Source organism: Dermacentor andersoni, chromosome 5 (assembly GCF_023375885.2).
Source record: "Dermacentor andersoni chromosome 5, qqDerAnde1_hic_scaffold, whole genome shotgun sequence".
Lineage (NCBI taxonomy): Eukaryota > Metazoa > Arthropoda > Arachnida > Ixodida > Ixodidae > Dermacentor > Dermacentor andersoni.
The window spans coordinates 66,968,620-66,988,686 of NC_092818.1; the positions used below are offsets into that span (position 1 = coordinate 66,968,620).

A 20,067-nucleotide genomic window follows, 5' to 3' on the forward strand; every position below is an offset into this window, starting at 1 on the left:
ACGTCCATACACGCCTGCCAAGGCGTGGACGGCATGAGAAACTCACCTTGCGTCGTAATTGCGACTAGATCCGTTCTGCTGCTCTGAGCGGATCCATACAGTTTGCTGTGAGCGCCACGCAAAACAAGTCAAGAGCCCTAGATGGGCTTCACACATATCAAAGCGTAAAACACTTAGGAACCTTAGCGAAAATTCTAAATCCAAGAAAATAGCTCATGATTTTCTGCCTTTATTTGCCGATTTCACTCCCACACGAGATTGTCCTTTGTCAAAATAAATACTTAAAATGAATAAATAGAAATGAGACATTGTCCAGGTTTGGGTCCGTGGTTAGAACGAGAATGATAATTTCATAATCCCGCAACAAGAAAGGCATATTTTACGACTTTTCGCCCCGCAGCTCGTCGTTTACCCATGTGACACAGACCAGGAACAACACGCGCACAACTTCACAGTCGGTCAGTCACTCAGACAAACGAGGGCCCGCACACTAAGTGTTCAGCGATCAGCTATCTTCTTGTTCTTGCTAAATCACGGCTACTAACTTGCGACGTCTCCTTTCTTTGATTTCACTCATAGCTTCCGCAAAGGCGCTTCTGAGTTAAGAGGGTTGCTAAGAAGGCTTTGCCAGGAATTGATAAAGAAAACACTTGATATGAATAACCACAGTGATGAACTTTCCGAGATGGTAATGGTGTTCTTCGAACAGAATGATTGTCGGGAGTACACTGCAAGTCCTGCTCGTCTTGCGTAGAGTGAAACCATCCTCGCAGCCTTCCTCCTGGTGACAGATCCAACAAACGGAAGGCAGGAAAATTGAAAATTCGCGGCGCCACACGAGGAAGTGAGGAGGCATTCACGTGACGGTATTTTGGTGAGAGGACGTGAAGAGGGCGCGCCGCGGTCGTCAGGACTTCTGGCCGGTGACACTGTCGATCCAGGGGCGGTACGCAGATGTCCGCATGTAGACCCCGGGCATGTTGGGCTCGGCGCATCGGATCCCGTGCGATACAGTGCCTACCAACACCCAGCGCCCGTCGTCCCGCAGCAGTGTCAGCGGCCCGCCCGAGTCGCCCTGCGTAGCATGATTACAAAATGTTGCATTCACTTGTTTATGACTACAGCACATGGAAGGCAATTGCCCTCGCGTCATTGTCACGCCAGCGGCGCGCTTCCGTGGCAGAGCGGAACGTTGCTGCAGCCTATTTAAACGCAAATTTGGTGCAAAGCTTCACAATCCGCACACGTGCGCATCGTTGCAGCACACGCATCGATCTAGATCAATGCACTTCGGATTACAGCCGGGCACTGTCGAAGTCCGCGTAATATAAAAAAAAACACTGCAGTCGAAAAGACTTGAGGTACGACAGCGACAGTACTTATCGCTCTTGCTTTGTTTTGCGTTTGCTCTGTTCATTCACACGTTCATAGTTGTGCACAAACGAGGGCCCAAGTACAAACCACCCTGAACACCAACGTGCATTTCGTCGCATACCGTTGCCTAATTTTGCCTTCATTCCTTTTTCTGATTGGCTCCGATGAGGACCGCATTCACCGAGTAGCGAAAAAAAGCAGGCACAATGATTTTTGACAGAATGTAGGATTTTGATACGGCCTGGCGAGGCCCACAGCTGTGTTGAAACAGCAAGTTCCACCAGACCAGACGACGATAAGTTCTGTTAGCTGCGACAGCATGGTGCGTCACCGCTACCTTGTGAGTCAGGGAATAGAGAACCGGACCAGAATGGGGTGCTGTGAGCTGCGCAGCCCTTCATGTTCCAACCCGAACCCTCCTTCGAAGGCTGACACCCATCTAAAGCAGTAAATTAAGCCTATGTTTCAAAACAGGAAAACAAGTATGGGAGGGCGAATAAGCATCCGGAACTTTTCCTCTCCTCTCCTTCAGTACACTTGCGAAGCCGCTGTTGTGCTAAGTACACCGAATGAGTCAATCTATGCTATTTCGTTACTTTTCTCTAAACCTCGAAACGTTTGTTCTGTGTCTCGAGAAAGACTTGGAGACCAAATGGTGCTGCTAGAAACCGCAATGTACCTTAAATCCAATGCGCCGACGACGAACCACGAAACATAACAATATGTTGGGAGCCTCGGTGTTCATGCTCTCTCAGGCGCTACCACCTAGTTTGAGTAAAACAGGCATGCAGAGAAGGCGTGCCACTCCCGAAATCGGAGCTGTCGGAAGGTGGTAATGAGTCAGTTCTGTAGGGAAATCAAGTGCAGTTGACCAATGTGTACTTCCTTTCGTGAAGAAATGCAGTGAGATTTTTTTTAAGAATTGTCACCACTTCACCATACTTACATCGTTTAACAGGACATTGAGTATTATGATAATTGACACTGTGCCTCTAGAGCGGCGGCGCTAACCTTGTCTTATGTTTATGCAATTAAGATATTTGTTTGCAGTGGGGACTTTACGGTACGCACATCTTGAAGCATTGACTAAATACTTTAGATTGGCTTATGGTTGCCATTGATGTTTTATTACGCTCTCCTTCGCCTAGTTTCGCGTTTGCAGAAACGTAGCAGTTGCTCTGCGCGCGGTGACTGCGGGTCCGATACGCTTCTATATAGCAGCCACGTAGGTCCAGCCAGTGTTTCGCGTGCTCTAGCCGCATTCCGCGGGCTCGATAATGTTTTCGTACAATGTTAATGCTTCAGCCATCTGCCAGCTTAGCGGGTATTGCGTTATCTGCGCTCCCCTTGCCCACGGATACACGGACGGTATAGATTACCTCGTGCGCGGAAAGAAGTCATGTGGCCAACGCGATAACAAGCAACCTAATAAAAATTTAGACCGTACTAAAATGTGTCGAACTCCATTTGCAATGCAAAGCTCTTCAGCTTTATCAGAAACGTCTGGAAAGAAATCTCGATGATGAGTTTTAAATAATACATTGGGAACATAAATAACATTAAATAAAGTTTGTTGAAACCGATGGTCACACATGGTTGCTTTAACCGTAGAGCAACTGCATTCCGGGGTATTACCTGCAAAAACCACGATTTGATTATGAGGCACGCCGGAGTGGAGAGACTCCGGATAAGTTTTGACCACCAGGAGATCTTTAACATCCCGCCAATGCACGAGACACGGGCGACATGGGCGTTTTTGCATTTCGCCTCCATCGAAATGGAGCCACCGCGGACGGGATATGACCTGGCGACCTCATGCTTAGCAGTGCAGCACCATAGTCGCTAAGCCATCACGGCCGGTGTCATAGAACAACTCTCTGGACCTTCCGATCACTATACGTAAGGTCATAAGCTATAGCTTATGGCCTTGCATATAGTGAACTCTGCGACAGCACATCTCTATAGAAACGTTCTGTGGCTGAGACGCCATACTTTTGTTCTAAAGCACGCGCACTTCGTCGTCCGCTAATCCAGCCATTGTGTTCTTAATTTGTCGCACGTTTCCCCCTCCCCTCGAGAGTGTCGCAGTTGAGAAAGTGGAAAATAACACCGAAATTTGCTGACATGAACAATGTCTATGTCTCCGCCTAAAGGCGTCACTAAGTGGTCGATTTCATAGTTCACTGGCGAGACCTTGCGTAGAATCTTGTAAGGACCGTCCGTAACGGAACTCAACTTGCCGCTGTTGGGATGCCATGAAATCGCTTAAAGTGCCGAGTCGCCGACTTCAAGGTCAAGCAGAAAGCTTCCCACCATGAATTACTTTGTTCTTATTGTGGTAGGCGAGCGAGCTCTTAACCGCAGTTTCCCTTGTTTCCTCAACAGTTTTGTCTCGTTGCTTGAATATGGCTGAATAAGATGGTATTTCAATCATCGGGTACGGAGCCTCGCAACCCGTAACGTCGCGAAGTGTTCTATTGTATTCGTCGATGGCAAGCGAGAGCAGGTGAGTCCAAGACTTCTGTGGTTCATAGTGACTATGGTTTGATTTGTCCATTCGTTCATACCGTTGCATCGTTGTTTGCATCGTGGAACTAGTTATGCTTTAGAACTGCTTAAATTTTCGTGCTGGCTATGAACCCTGTTTCACGATCTGAACAGAACATCCGTGGTTTGCCGGCAGCGAAAATGCTTATTAAGCCTGAAATGTAAGCGTCGCTGCTTTCAATTTTGTGAGCAAACGCCCATACATAGCGAGCGGCATGGTCAATGATCAAGTGGATGAATCTTTTTGGTGAGCCGTATTGAGAAAATTTTCCAATGGTGTCCACTGCAAAGGGATCAAAAGGTTCTTTAGCTGGAGGCAGTGACTCAAGAAATCCGTACTTTTCTGCTTTGGTCTTCTGACATTTCTGGCAAGTGTCACAATGTTTAATGTAGTTAGCGACAACGGTTACTATATCTGGCTAATAACATTGTGGAGACAGGAGTGACAATGTATTCTTCACGCCGACGTGTCCAAAATGTTGAGCGTTCGAAAGAATGGTAGGGCGAAGCTTATAAGGCACGTATATCTTCCCTAGCCTTTTCTTTTTGACGGTGACTGTCGTTTTATAGCACGTACGTTCCTTTGGGGCGCTAGTTGTTACGCTTCTGAAGATCGGTGGGTGAGAGAATCTGCACTACAGGAGCTCCGGAAAGTGCGTCAGCTTCAACATTGCTTATGCAGTTCCGACGTTTAATGTTCACGTCATGCATAGATAACTTTAAAGAGCACCGAAAGAGCCGACTTTGACGATTCTTGACAATGTTCAGCCACTGTAGCGCAGAATGATCTGTTACAACAGTGAACAACATCCTACAAAGATAACAAAGCCACTTATCAATTGGATCAAGGATGGCAAGATATTTCTCTGTGAAGGCGTAGTTCGTGATTGCGTAGTTTACGAAAATAATAAGCAACGGGATGTTCACTGCCTTTGTCATCTGGCTGCTTCATCACGGTACCAATCGCTTCACCGGATGCATCGTAGTACACAGCACACGGTCTTGAAGCGGTGTATATAGTTATGCGCTCCTTGGGTTCCAAAAAAGGCTCGTTCGCATGCCTCTGTCCACGTCTATTTAGTGTCCTTGTGGATAAGCTTTGTGAGCGGAAGAGTGATATGGCTGAAATGAAGGATATAGTCTTTACGGTGCCGAGAAAACACTTTATGTCTTTCTCACGTTTGAGCGTTGGAAAATTGAGTATCGCAACAATGTTGCTTCGCTTAGTTAATACCGTTCCTTGTGACTTCTTGTGGCGCAGATACTGGATGCTGTACTTGGAAAACTGACATTTTTTTGCATTTCAGTTTTACATGCTCGGTGCTAAGAGCTTTCGTAATTCTTCGAGGTGTCGCAGCTGGTCGTCAAATGCCTCTGAGTATACAACATTGTCAACGTAGTTGATTTCATTGAGCTGATGTTTCGCTATTATTGACTTCATGACTCTTTCAAAAGTAGCAGGAGCGTTCTTTAACCCGAACAGCATCACCAGCAATTCACAATGGCCATTGTCGTGACAAATGCAGTTTTCTGAATGTCGTCAGGATGCATTCGGACATGTCAGCATCCGGAAGTTGCATCCAATGTAGTAAAAAACTGCATTTCCGAAGTAGTCAACAACATCGTCAATCCGTGGAATTGGCTAAAAGTAGGGCACCATTAAGAAGTTCAGATCGCGGTAGTCAATACATAAACGAGTGCGTCCTTTACCTTTTCTTTTGCTGGAATGACCGGTGCGGCGTAAGGAGACAATGAAGGCCTCGCAACACCTTGCTTAACAAGAGTATCAAACTGTCTGCATCTGCCTTGTCGGTTTGCGAACATCTGAATGGTGCTCGATGAATCGGATCATAATTGCTAAGTGCGATCCCATGTTGCTCAGTCGAGATGCGTCCAATATCCGTCTCGAATTTCGAGCAGACATCTCCATATTTTTTTAAAAATACATTCGAGCATAGCATCTTGTGCTAAATCCTCCTTTTTCAGGGTCTTGGTTAGAGGAGCTTGAGTGCCTTCTTCATGTCACGTGCTTGCGTAAACGTTACTTTCCAAGTTCACAGAAAGATTGAAGTACGAGGCGTTGTCTAAGTCAATCAACTGCATTCTCATGCCTTTCAGCGCGTGCACATCTTTCTTTGTGATGTTTCCAATCTGCAACTTAATGATTACGCGGCCCTAAGTTATAATGCTTGATGTAACTTGTTGAACTGTGATGCTAGAGCCTCTCATCAACTGAAGTCGGAGCTGTCTGTACACAGCCTCACTGATACAAGTAATTGTTGCTCCTCTATCGTGGGTTGCAGGGATTGGTTCTACTTTCTTAAGAGCTTTAACGCATATTAGTGAAACTCTGGGTCGCTCTCTCCGTTTGCCTATGCAGTCTCGAGAGGAGACATGTTGCAGCGGCGCGTACACGCGTTGTGCCAATGACACTGTCTGGGGAAACCAGCAGCTGAGCAGTATCTACACGCATTTCGGGGAGCACGCGGGACAGATGTCAAATTGAGTGCGAAGGACTGCTGAAGCGAAGTGGATCTGCTGGTATTGTACGAAGAGTTCTAGTAAAGTCATCTCACCCGTTTCATGGAAGTCAACCTTTTGGGAAGCGGCGAGCCACTGTGATGGTGAGGTGAAAGACTGTCCGGCTACAGTGAGTTCCACGTCAGGAGGAACACCGTCAATCAACGCAAGGATCACGGGGCACTCTTTAAGGTCGGCCGAGGCACCGACTCGGCTTTTGTCGTCGTAGTGCTCCTCGATGGTCTGCCTTTCAGTTGGTAGTGAACAAGCCCGAAGGCATCTCCAATGGTCGTCGTAAAGCGGTCCTTCATGTCGCGCCTGATGTCTTCGCATGATTCGTACCTCCTGAGCGCTTGACCTTTGATGTGCTCGTTGGAGTGACTGACCCGATCGCGCTGCGTCCGTGATGCTTCAGCAGGCGTCATCTCGAAAAGACGGAGCCACTTGTCAACGGGAACGTCTTCTAGCGTTCTTTTCTACTCCAGAATGTTGAGGCTATCTACTCCAGAACCTGCCATGGCTATCCTCGGGATAGCCATGGCAGCTTGATGGGATTGATCCTGTTGGCTTGTAACAACAGAAACAAGAGACAACGTTGCCGAGACGCCATACTTTTATTCGAAAGCACGCGCACTTCGTCGTCCGCTTCTCCTGCCGCGTAAACGCGATACTGTTGAACAGAAAAGCCTTTAGTCTTAGCTGCTTCTGGGAACACGCGGCCACTCGTCGCACGTGCGGCTTCTTCCAGCATACCACTCCAGTTTTTGTTTATTTCGAAATACTGCAGGCCAGAATTTGGTCCAAGCCTGAGCGGTTAGGTCACACAAGATTACAAGTGATTCAAACAGAAAGATCAACAGCAGCAAACACGTCCGGTCAGCAACACATGAAAACACAGATTAATAAATCCGGCGTTCCAGTGCAGACAGAAGGTCTTTAGCTTCAAAAAGATCAAGCGGTAGAGAAAATTCCAGATTTCTAGTGATCGCAGAAGGAAACTTTGCTGATGGCTGTTTGTTCTTATATATATATATATATATATATATATATATATATATATATATATATATATATATATATATATAGTGGAAGTAACTGTGACGAGTTCGTCGATTTTCCTGTGAGGTTTCAGATGTTCAGGTGCTATTACGTTTAGCTAAAATGATAGAATATTACAAATAAATGTAAGGCCACTAAGTGTACATCGACCTTCCAGGGTCTGAATATTGTTTGTTTTCATTAAATGAGATGGTGAGTCCTCTCTTCTGCCGCTACAAAAGATGAATTCGGCTCCCTTTCTGTTAATGTATTAAAGTTTTACGATATCTTTCTTAGTAGTCGGTCGGCTCCAACGCTATGGAAGTGTATCCAAGCTTGCTTCTTATGCATGCTTTAAATGCAAGAAGCTTAACATTCACGGGTGCCATTTTCAGTTTTTTTTTAAATACCATAATTTACGAAGGGCGGTCACACAAACGTCAGATGTGTGCATAGAACAGCTTAAGATATTGGTAATAGTCCCGCTGAATTGTTATTTTCCTACTTGTGAAATATAGCGACCTCGTAGTTGATAGGAATAACAACTGGGAGCCTTCTTGCGTGTTAAACGCGTGAACAGTTATATAAGTGTTAAGTCGCATGCCGTAACGCTTGGACCACTCTTGAACAGCGGAAACAGCACTCTGAGATGAGTCATCGTCGTATTGCGATGAGGTTCACTTGACTATAACGGTTGTCAGCTAATACGTTTATTGTCACATAATCAGGAACCACAGACCCTAAATCATATATATAAATTAGGAACGCTAGAGGCCCCAGCAGACTTCTGTTAAAAAGGTACGCATAAATGCATCAAATAATAATTATAAAGGGAGACCTATGCCTTCTAACTTGAGGGCAGCTTTCCGTGAGGTACTTGGTCGAAAACTTTGCCAAAGTCAAATAACAAAACATTGACCTACTCCTCGCCCAACTCGAGTGCAGAAAAATATTCATGCACACATGTGACAAGTCGCGTTTTGTTCGACATCCCCCTTGGAAATCCGTGCTGGCAAAGTGATAAGAGATTATGTTTTTTTCCCTTGATTAGGAGACTGTTTTCATCTTGTCAATCAGTTTCCTAAGCCATTATTGAGTCGGGTTGGTGCACGCGTTAGTTAGCACAACACGACTTTAGATAATAAACTGCAAGAAGGGGGTGCCTTGTGTTGTCCGAGTATTTCTGCTTGAGTATGTAAAAGCATACATGAATATGCAAAAGGCGTGAAAGAAATGGAGTCAAAGATGTAGTTGCACCCTTCACCCATTTTTCGCTCCATTTAGTTAATATGAGGAATATAATTTTACTAGGCCAGACCAATTTAGTATTGATCGCCACTATGCATTCCACCCACAAATGGCGTGTTGGTGGACTTCTTGAATTGAAATGCGCTACTGAGCTATCTAGCCACGAGCAACGGAAGCATGGCAGCTGAACAAGTGCTTGTCCAGGTGTCGTGTGTGCATTTTCAGTAATTTTTTTGTGGTCTGGCGGCGTATTTCCCGTCAACATGTACAAATAACGTATCTCAATCTTAGCCATTCTTGCTAGGCTTCATAAAGGGAGAATGACTGCCCGAACTATGCTTGTGCAGATTTAGCTGGCACTTGACCAACGCATTTTCAATCTTCAAATAAAGGTGTCATCCGGCTGTACCATAAAAAAAAAAAATCCATAACCGAGAACCTTTCAACCGGCACATACTTTTCAGGCGTCATCGAAGCACCTAAAATACTTTATAAACAGCTTCTTTACTTTCGACACAATCTTTCGTACAATCTTCAGCGAGAAACCTTATTGCGTGCGGCTCCGCTAACGTACGTAGCCAGAATACATAATTGCGTCGGTATTCCGCGTCTGCATGTAGACGGCGACAGGCAAAAGCAAGTGCTCTACGCCAGCCTGACCGCGGTGTTCTCAAACGGTCTTCCACTAGAAGCTCTTATGCCTCTATTCCACTGAATGGAGCAAAGCGGAGCCTATCGACTGAAGAACTCGCTTCGCTCTTCAAGGATTGCTGTGGAGTGCCCATTAGGCGCTGTAACCACTTCCGTCGAGGGGCGGCGCTGCCATCAACATTAGAGTGTCGAGGTGGAGCTAATAGCGGAGGAACGCTCTAGAACACGGGTTTAAGAGGCTTTATATACGAATAAATCCTGAAATGCGAAAGAAAAGCCACGCTAGACGTAAGCAACAAAAAGTGTCACGTATGACGTCACGCCCCACTACCTGCACTGCAACTTACAAAAAAAAAAAATGCACAGAAACTTTCATACTGCACTGATTTGGCCAACGCAGCTTGACACACAGTAGTCATTTATATAATGCATTGTTACGGATTGCAAAAGAACCCGTTTAGCTCTTGTGAGATGACTCAGCGAGTCTGTGTCCCAGGTCAACGATCACTGCATTCACATACCTCGCAGGAGTCTCGGTTGCCTCCGTCGTAGCCAGCACAGACGAAGTTGTCCCTGATGGCCTTGACGTGTCCGGCCAGCATGAACATCTTCTGGCACTTCTGGTTGCTCAGTATTGGCACCTGCACGTACTGCAGCACATTCGGCACCGACCCACCTGCGGGGTAAAGGAAGACACCCGCAAAGGCAGTGCTTATTAGATAACTTTAGATTGAACGCGAGAAGTTTCGTTTGTGCAGCAGGTTTTTACTTAGAAGACAACGTAATGGTGTGGCTTAGCGGGTTATCCCATAGCGGAAAGTAAACGCTACGTGTGTTGGCGAAACACGCACTACTCAAAAAAGATGGAAACAGAAGCAAAGACGAGAACACGACGTTGGGGCATGCAAAAATGTACCGAAAAATCCAAGCCTGCCTTTAATTCCATTTGGTTAGGGGACAAACGTACAGAGGGACTGAATGTGAAGACGTATTCGGTGACCATGCCCTTTCCGAAAGAGCGGAGGCTGATTTCACAAGTGCTCTTATAACACAAAGTGAGTTACGCATGTTTGTGTGCTTGCTCTCACTTTAATGCTGCCAGTCTTCTAGCTATATTTTGCTAGAACCTATTGACATTACCCCCACCCAACCTTTTTTGTAGATTCATTTACATTTTCCCCATTATCCAAAGGGGCCTTGCGCCCCAAAGTATGCATTTTATTTTCATTCCTCGTTGGCTTATTGTAGGACTTAACGATGTCTCCAGCGCCAGTTGAAGCGCCGAAATCAGAGAATTTGATATCTCGATTTACACCCGAAATTAGTTTCCGCCCCGAATGCAGCATCATGTAGCAACAATTTTTGGCAGCAAATGTGAGACAGAAGAGCGCGACTTGAGCGGCAGCCACATGCGCGCGCTACTCAAGTGACAGCGATAGGCATAGTCCGTACCGCTGTCGCGTCGTGGCGTAGACCAACCACATAGACGCGACATCGCGGAAAAATCTAGCGACACGTTTACATTGTTCCAATAAATACAAGTGCGGTCCCATAAAAGGATCGCAAGCGTAGGTCAAGGCTAATGCTTCAACCAAGGTATATTGAATCTAGCTTTATTATGCTCTCATCGCCAGTGGAAATTTGTTCCATGCCACCAGAGTTCAATGCCGTGGCGCTACCTGGCGAAGAAAACTCAACACTCACGACATTGGGTGGCGTCTCAGGCCTACAAGAGTGTGAAAACAAACTGATCTCAATAATAACGACGAGACAACGTTGATACTTTGGCATCAACTTGAGATGACGTGAAGCGATGGTGGATCTTAACACTTCTTTTTTTTGCAGTCACGGGAGAGAGCAAGTTTCAAGAGCGAATTAAGATCGAACCGCGCAAACTGGTTGCTTCCATACTGTTGCGCAATCACGTTCTTTCCGACGGAAGTCGCCTCGCGGACTTCCGGGTGACAGTCGAAATTTTATGGCTGGACAAAAAGCAGTGACGTAACAAGCGGCAGAGCCAGATTGCCTTCCACAATGGCAAAACGTGTCGCTCGTCACCGTTGCTCGAAAGTCACCCGCATGTGGTTGCGCCTTTATGCTGCTCGTTTTGGTTGATTCGGCATGAAGAATATATTGTGCGCATTGATGCTGTCATAGAACGATTACTCTAAATTTAAAACCTGTTTTATGCTTTTAAAGGTTCTGAAGAGGACACACATTCCTGCAATGCAAATTCATTTTGTTTCAAACTGACACTAGGTGCGCTGTCCAACGGTCTACGCTAGAAACATAATGCAAAAATAGGCATTTCCAAGTAGCGCGTACTATTAACTGTGTGTAAAATTATTGTTTTGAGAAACAATCAATAGCTACTTATTAGGGGAGTGCGAATACCCGAAATTACTAATCAGAATCGAATAGTTCTCGGCATTGGATCCGTATTCAATTAGAGAGTTCACTATTCGGAGTTCTCGAATATAGCGCATTTCGTTCGAAAACTACAAGCAGAGAAATAATTTTTCAAGTCTACAGGAGGAAAGACTAGCGCAAGTTAAGTCTTCCGAATGATTGTGCTGCATGAGAAACGTGGTTGTTGCTCAGACGCAGAAGTTCGCGAGCGAACGCACGGAGGAAATAATTTATACACTATAGTTTCCAGTTGTCAGACACGCATCTCTCACCTTATGCAGCTAACAAGCTTTCTCTCCGGATTCGGGCCAATCTTATTATTTGGGCAATGTCAACATGACTGGATCCCTTTGAAAATGCGTGCAGTACTGTATAGTAACGCTTTCCGCTCCCTAAATGAGCACTAGACTACGTGCATCCGGCTTGCATACTTTTGTTTGAACTACTCTCATTATCATAGTGTGCCAGATACAGTCACATTTCCTTTGTTCGCCTTTACAAGCTTTCCGAATGAACTAAACTTCAGTTGTTAATGGCATTAAATGCATCAACTAACATAAGTAACGTACTTACTAGAAAGCAGATTGAAGACTAATATAGGTTAACGTGCGTATATTCAACTCGCCGGGAAATAAAAACGATATAAATTGAATATAGGTCCACCCATACTTTAAAAAAAAAAACATGAAAGCTTGAAACGTGCCACACCGACTAAAGTTATTTACCGTAAGCAAAGCCATTAAACCTGGCTACTCGATGCCACAAGCGGCATCGTCGTCAGAACTACCGGAGAAGTCGTCCTCGTCCGATGCTTCGCAGGTGTCCTCGGCAGTCTAAATGACGTCATCGTTGGTGCCATGGAATGCGTTGGACGTGCAGCATTTCTTGACGCCAGCCTGGAGATTATCCCGACTGGCCTTACGGCGGGCTCGACGGTGGGACTCCGTTCGTTCGGTACTTTGATAATTTTGTTCTCGAATATAGGAGCGCAGCTCATTTTGGGTCACATTTTCGGAGAGAAAGAAGATCGACCTAAACTCGAATGAATACGGTAAGCGCTTTTGTTGCCGGGAAGGCTACGCGGGAGTTCTTATATTTTACTTTTATAAAAGTGATAGAATATTCGGTATTCGATTCAATTCGAAATTTTCAGTATTCGCAAACCCCTTTTTCATAAAATTTGATGTGCGTGACAGGGTACATTTTCAGGAGCCTTAACTAGATGGCGCCACTATATCCAGCGCAGTCATGGCCAGCACGTGATGCGAAGGTCACCATGTGAAGGGAGCTTCGATACCGCAGGATTGAAGCAGCGTTTTACAGCGAAGCTGTATACCTCTGCCGTCGAAGCTAATTTTTTTGTCGTTGTTGGCGTGGCAAGCGAAAAATTCCCCATACGTGGGCGGATCCCGCATATAGTGCAATGCCGTGCCGACCAGCGGGGGACGTGAAGCAGGCGTTAAAAGGAAGCTTTAGCTCCGGCCCTACTCCGATGAGGCCTATTGAATACATGTAAAACTCAAAAACGTTTTTCTGAGATAACCACTGGACCGATTTGGATTAAATGTCTCATTTGAGAGAGAAAGTTAAATTCTAGTGACGGTTGGACGCGGAATTTCTATTTAGGTCGTGAATTACAAGAAAGTTACAAGAATTTTCCAATGTCCGAAAGCTTGAAAAAAAAAAAAAAAGAAGCACGAGGTTTACAGATTAATAGCTCCGCATGAAGAACAGATATCGTGGTTCTGCAAACGGCATCCATTATATCATTGAAAGCGGACAAATTTGATGTGTATTTTATATCTTACATGAGTTTGTTACGTCGTGTACAAGGGTTCCGCAAAAGCTGCATTTCCATATACTAAATTTTTCGAGATTGATGTGTAACATATCAATTTTGCCCGCTTTAGGTGCACTATTGGATGCAATTCACAGAATTGCGGTATCAGTTCTCACTGTTGAGTTACAAAGTTGCAAACTTGATAATTTGATTTTCTGAAAACTTTCGATTTTTGCGAATCTAGTAAAAGATTGACGACCTAAATCAAAATTTCGAGACACACAGCCACTATATTGTAAGTTTTCTTTTAAATGCAACAAACTTCGTCAAATTTCATGCAATAGGTTGCCGAGAAAAATAAATTCTTTTACATATATTTATATAGGAGCACCCGAGCTAAAGCTTCCTCTTAAGCCCTCCCCATACGTGGACCGATCCCGAAGATAGTGCAATACCGGCCCTACCCGCGGTGGAGGTGAAGCCAGCGTTAAGTACTCCCCATACAAGGGCCGATCCCGAAGATGGTGCAATCCTTCACAGAGTGGAAGGGCACTGAGTTTTTTATAGGAAGCAGCATAAGCCATTCTTCTGTTGTCTGCTTTTATTTTGAATTTGTAAGTTGAATAACTTCTGTTTAACCTCGTCAGTTTCCATAATTTCTTTTGCGCTCAGATCGTGAATGCGTTCATACAAAACTTGGCGCGCATAAAATGGTCGCGCGGTCCCTTTAAAAAGCGAGGCCTCGAGAAGGGCAAATACGCACTTGTTTCATATGTGAAAAAAAAAAAAACAATCACGTAGGCGAATGAAATATCAATACCTGATCTGTTATTTTCACGCGCTGTATGCTCGAGTGGTTTGCCTCACAACGATTGGGCATCGCGTAGAGCGTAATGATTACATACACAGGAAGACCCAGTGAACTTTGAAAACACATAAAAAACGGCAATAATGGGAAACTATTTTGACGCCAATGATGTCATACTGTCTTACTGACGTTGAGATTCGGTCGCTGAAATCCGAGAGGGAGACGTTGCCCTTAAATTTCTCCACTATATTAAGCAACCAATAAACGTCAACTAAATGCAAATCACGTTTCGAATAAAATAGACTGCGTTTCCATTTTAATGTGTCTGCCTTCTAGAATTAATCGTATCACTGCTTTTCTCGTCGGTCGAGACAAGGGTGATGAATAAATTCTCACTTGTTTCAATGCTCATCTCGCCAAACCCAGGCTGTGCGGCGACAGCTATGGGTCACGTCAGCAAACCAGAAAGGGGAACCAGAACTAGGGCTTCTAAACTGTCTGCTTGTGGTCGCTCATCAGGCGACGCAAACTGAACAGCTTCATTTGCATGAACTTGATGCGAGCGGGTCGAGTTAGAAGTCGAGCTTACACAGCCCTACCCAACCGCAATTGGCGAGTGCGAACTCCTTGCAAACGAGTTGACCAAACTTGCCTCGACATTGTAAAGATAGAGTGCCCGGTATTCCGGTATTCCGCGGTGGAGTTCATGCAATACCAAGTTATCGGACGCTGGTAGTGACGTCTTGCGGCGCTTCATCTAGCCACAATGCCTCATAACACGTTTTCATGTTTCCGCGAGTGTTCTTGTCGAAAAATAAAAATTCACAAGGCAACGTGTTCACGATTACGCCGCTGTCGAAAATTTACGCCAGCGGCGAAGTAGAATACACTTGGTTACTACAATAATCACCCTGTCTGGTCAAGTTCTTCGCCACCATGTGGCGGTACCAACCTGGCTGCTGACGTTTACACCTCCAGAAACCCTGTCATCTGCAAACGGTGGGGAGCTTGCAGATAAACTAAAGTTCGACTCTCTCGCCTTGATCCTCGGGCGTTCCCATGAACCTGACGACTGGTTTTCGACCCGACAAACCGGCTGGACCTGGCTATGCCGACTTCCCGTAAATCAAGCCTTGCAAAACAACCAGTGGCGCCCACAATGGTTCAGCTCTCCCCCCTTCTTTAAGCAAGACGCTGACTCTCATTACTGATTGACAGGCACGTCTCGTAGCCTTCGTAGCACTGCAATGAATTGGTGACACGTGGTGCACCATGTGCACTACACAACTTGCGCCAAAATTAAGAATAACATATGCAATCCACTGTACAATGCAACGTTGTACTTATTGAACAACAGAAAGCTGGATGGCGAGCTTTCAAAATGGTCTACAATTTCCTTATCTAAAATTTTGCCGTAAATATAATATTTGAGGAGTTCAGTAATTCATATTAGCTGTTCATGTAACCTGGCGAAATACAAGAATAGTCCGACCTGCTCCAAGCTACGGCAAACAACATTGCCTTGGTTCTGTCCAGCAAAGTGGCACTTTCATATCTTTAAATTTTGGCACAGGTCACGTGGGCCACATGACATGCAGGAGCAATGGGATTCCGTTCACTTGCGCGTACCGTGGGACAGCTTTCCCCATCCTGTGACATATGAAGGCATCCCCGTGAAATCCTCGTTCCTTCCAGGCAGGCAGATGGGCACGATGTGCGGCTGGAACACGACCGGCCGCTCCAGTTCGAGCAGCGCCAGGTCATTCTCGAAGGTGGCCGGGTTGTAGCTGCGATGCACGATCATGCGCCGCACGGGAATGGACACCGGCTTGAACCGCCCGATGTTTCCAGACAGGTCGTGCGCGCCCAGGATCACCAGCAACGATGACAGGAACCTGTGCCGCAGGGCCTTTCTGAGCACATGTCGAGAACGCTTCGTCTCCAGCATTCCGCAAGGAAATAAAAGCAGTGTCTGCGCTCTAAGCAGTGCCCATGCACATAGCGCTGTCCATGCTCACAGCAGCGTCCATGCTCATAGCACTTCGTAAGCTGGAGCTTCCCGTAGGCTACTGCAGTTCGCGAAGAGCAGCTGCTGACCAATGCTGATGGCGAACATACCATTAACGACTACGTTCGGCCAATTACAAAGCTCTTAGGGAAGCTTAGAGCATTAGACCACTGACGCGGTATTTTGGGATCATTATTTTCACATTAGATTATTTTTAAATGCTCTCCATCGTACTCCTGTCCGACATGGCCACTTCGCTGTAGGAAAATGAAATGGAGAAAAGGGGGGGAATGGAATGCTTACGTAATCAGACTCCAGGTCTTGCAAGTAGTGATAGTAAGGCAAAAACTAGATGAGCGTGCCTGTTCTCAAAAGGACATGTGCCCTGAAATCCGTCCGTCCTCTCAGGACAAGTTCTTGCTTAGGCTGACCTACAACAACGTGCGAACTTGACACAGCGAAGTAATTCTCCTCACACCAGATATAATCTTAACATTTATCACTGACGAAAGTGACCGTAAGTATTAATTTAGCTGGTTTTAGGTATGCCATGCGTTTTCATATTCTAAACTGTTTCGGAGGGGGAACCAAGTCCTATATAGAGTGTCCTTCGCAAGACAGCAAGAACGACAGAGAGCACAAAGGCTTCTAGCGCTCTAATATATATCCATGGGCAGTAAACTTACGAACATTTCACCAGCAAGCGGCAAAATAAAGGAAATACATTGTTTTATGACTGCGGCGAGTTTCGAAGCCAAGTCACAGTCGTCGCATGCAGCAACGTGTCCTCAGAGACTCGTGTTCCGCCCGAGGTTCTCGGAGGCAAAAGCGAACAGCTTTAGCAGAAAGCGGCTGGGCTGCCAACACTTCATGCAACCTAGGAGTTATAACTGCGTGCAAAAATAATTACTCCAATGACGTCACATAGTGCGAAATATCAAGATACAAATATTATATGCTAATGACATTCAGAGACAGTCAGCCACTTCATGCTTGCTTTCAGCTTGATGGCTTTGCTTCACTTATTTGTATGGAATTAGAAATGCTAAGAATTATTTCATCACCACGTTCTTAAGAAACAACAAATTGTAGATGATTAGATGATATATGAGATGGTATAGGATTGTCAATATACAAAATTACAACAGCAAAACAGCACTTCTGAAGTTCGAGTTTACACACAAATCAATCCAATAGGACCAAATAATAATAAAACACAGAAATATTGCGCATATATTTTTGGCGACCGCGCCAGCAGAGATCAGAAACATGGCATGAGAACTGTATACAAAGGGCTCTTTATAAAATTGGTGTCATGTCATTAGAGAAAGGGAAGCTCTTTCACGGATGCTGTAGATGTTCAACTTTTCCTGTTCATATAAACAGCATGTTAATACAGCTGACGAATTTGACAACTGAAATGACATATTTTTACGAGTACACATAACGTACACAACAACCCAGAGTAACAGCCATCTAAAGTGTTTAGTCAAGGGCAGCATGTCTGAGAGAAGCTGACCACGCCTTTTTTGAGCGCGAAGCAATACAAGAGCTGTTCAAGGTCCACGTGCATGATACAACTCTAAGGCTAGTTTTAAAGTGGTCTCATGAGGCTGCATAGCGCCTACGGACACATAAGGTATGTGTTAAGTTATCGCATACATTACATGCATTGCACTGCTGCCATTTGTAGAAAGTAGTAGGTTGACGCCTGACAATGCCAGGCATCAAATTGTGATACTTAAGTTCTAGACCTGCGTAATTGCTGTATTCTAATTTTAGCAACAACCCACGTGCACCAGCGCGACAGAAGCGGGGTTATGTGCATCTCAAGCGAGTTTGTTGTTCTAGTGTTTCATGCGATAACGACATGTTCAGGAATACATCACAACTTGGCTTGATGCCCTGTCGGTACTGCTGTGAATATATTCTCTGTCAAATATCATCACTCATCAATATGTTTGAGTAATGTCAGTAAAATAGCAGCAAGCACTGGCAAGCCCACCTCGACTAATTGTAATACACAATAAAACAAGCTTCCCCCTCTGCTTGAAAGAAGTCATTGGCCAAATAATTGCACAGAGCTCTGCTGCACTGAAGATGTATGCCGTAAAAGACGACAGCGTTGACGTATTCCGGATGATGAACTTACAAAACTAGGCTATTGATCCTGACGAAGTCGTTGATTCCTTAATATAAATGTGCATACTTTCATTGAGATAATCACGTAAGTTACGCATTTAAGAAATTAGCAAAAAGGGTGCAAGCGATATTTTCCTTGTCCCGTCTGGCAATGTTGGCATTTATCCGCAGTGGAAAAAAACAACAACGCAGTTGAACAACGTAAATAACACTTCACTGTGCATGATCTGGAATCGACAATAAAAGGCTGCCTAGTAAACAGCAGTAGAAGTTGTTACATATAGTAAATGTGTCAGGTATATGACATCTAAAGAAACTATTCCAAGGTAAACATGAGGCAAACACCTATATGCATGCTTCTTTCGGTCGAAGTGCAGCTAATGGAGGTTCACATGTTTCGCCCATCGCAATGATTCCGCATACCATTTCTGAGCGAATGCTCAAGCTGCTTGCTAAAATTAACCTAATGCTTGTTTCATGAGTGGCGAAATTATTGTTCAGACGCGGCAAACCTAGACCATGTCGAAATGGCCTACACGGAAGAGAGACGCGTCAAAGACCACACCAGAAAATTTGTGACGATTTACTCACTCACCGTTTCAAGATAAAAAAAAAAAAACATTCTTTATTCGTTTGTAAGTAACGGAGAAAAACGCACTTTGCTGGAAATTAATCTATTCACCGATCTCTTAGAAGCTTGCCCAGAACATCGATGAGAGGCTGCAGCAGTCGCGGCATTAGAATTGGATCAACTTAGTGGTGTGCCGCGAACCAGAATAAAACAAATCGACAAGAACGGTAAAACGTGTGCGGAAACGTGTAAGCGTAAATGCGAACACCAAAAATCGCTGCGGCGCCCTCATTACTCCAAGAAAGCCAAGAAGAGCAATTGACTCATAATTATTCTCATGTTTCTCAAGACGCCAAGCATCATCACGTGAACATTACGAGGAGAGTGTATACCTACACCTCTGATATTTCTGACCATATACGCGCTTTTCTTCAATGTGCAAGCACGTAATGGGCTTGGTTGCTCTTACGCGAATGTACGTGTTGCGCCCGTAACGCTATGTTTGAACTGCGGGCATTACGTTCCCAAAGGACGCATTTGTCGCATCGACCAGAAGTTGGCTTATAAGGAGCTGCGCATCTGTAAACGCGGCTGGTCGTGCGCATTCTTGCACCTGAAATAAAATGTGCCTGGCCAATAAAAATGCGAGGTGGCCAATCAACATCTACGCGTTCGGAAGGCCACACACACAAAAATACATGAGTGCCAAAGCACCGAGTGCTCCCAATAGCAAACAAGCCCTGCCTCGGCGCGCAATACCAGTTCTCTCAATAGCCCCCATTGCTTCTGCCGGCGAGCCGTTGCAATAACTGAAGATAGCCGGAAGTCCGGTAAACGAATAGGAAACCGATAGAAGCCGATAGAGCGACGGTCGTTGGTCACGTGAATGCAGTAAGTGTAATCGGACATCCAACTGATCGTATCTCGCAACAAATGCGTTCTCGTCTATTGCTTTATTTGCGCCCCTTACG

General features: G+C 45.2%; 1 protein-coding gene across 2 annotated transcripts in view; it reads right to left on the reverse strand.

The window, feature by feature from the left end:
* Positions 1–213: 213 nt before the first annotated feature.
* LOC126530742 (uncharacterized) overlaps positions 214–20,067 on the reverse strand; it is a 70,075-nt gene continuing 50,221 nt past the window's right edge. For both annotated transcript variants that reach the window (XM_050178030.3, XM_050178029.3), the window contains 3 exons: positions 16,005–16,270; positions 9,900–10,054; positions 214–1,075 (listed from right to left, as the gene is read on the reverse strand). In XM_050178030.3, the coding sequence (XP_050033987.2) occupies positions 908–1,075; positions 9,900–10,054; positions 16,005–16,270 (589 nt within the window). In that variant the 3' untranslated portion in view covers positions 214–907. The remainder of the gene's footprint in view (positions 1,076–9,899; positions 10,055–16,004; positions 16,271–20,067) is intronic.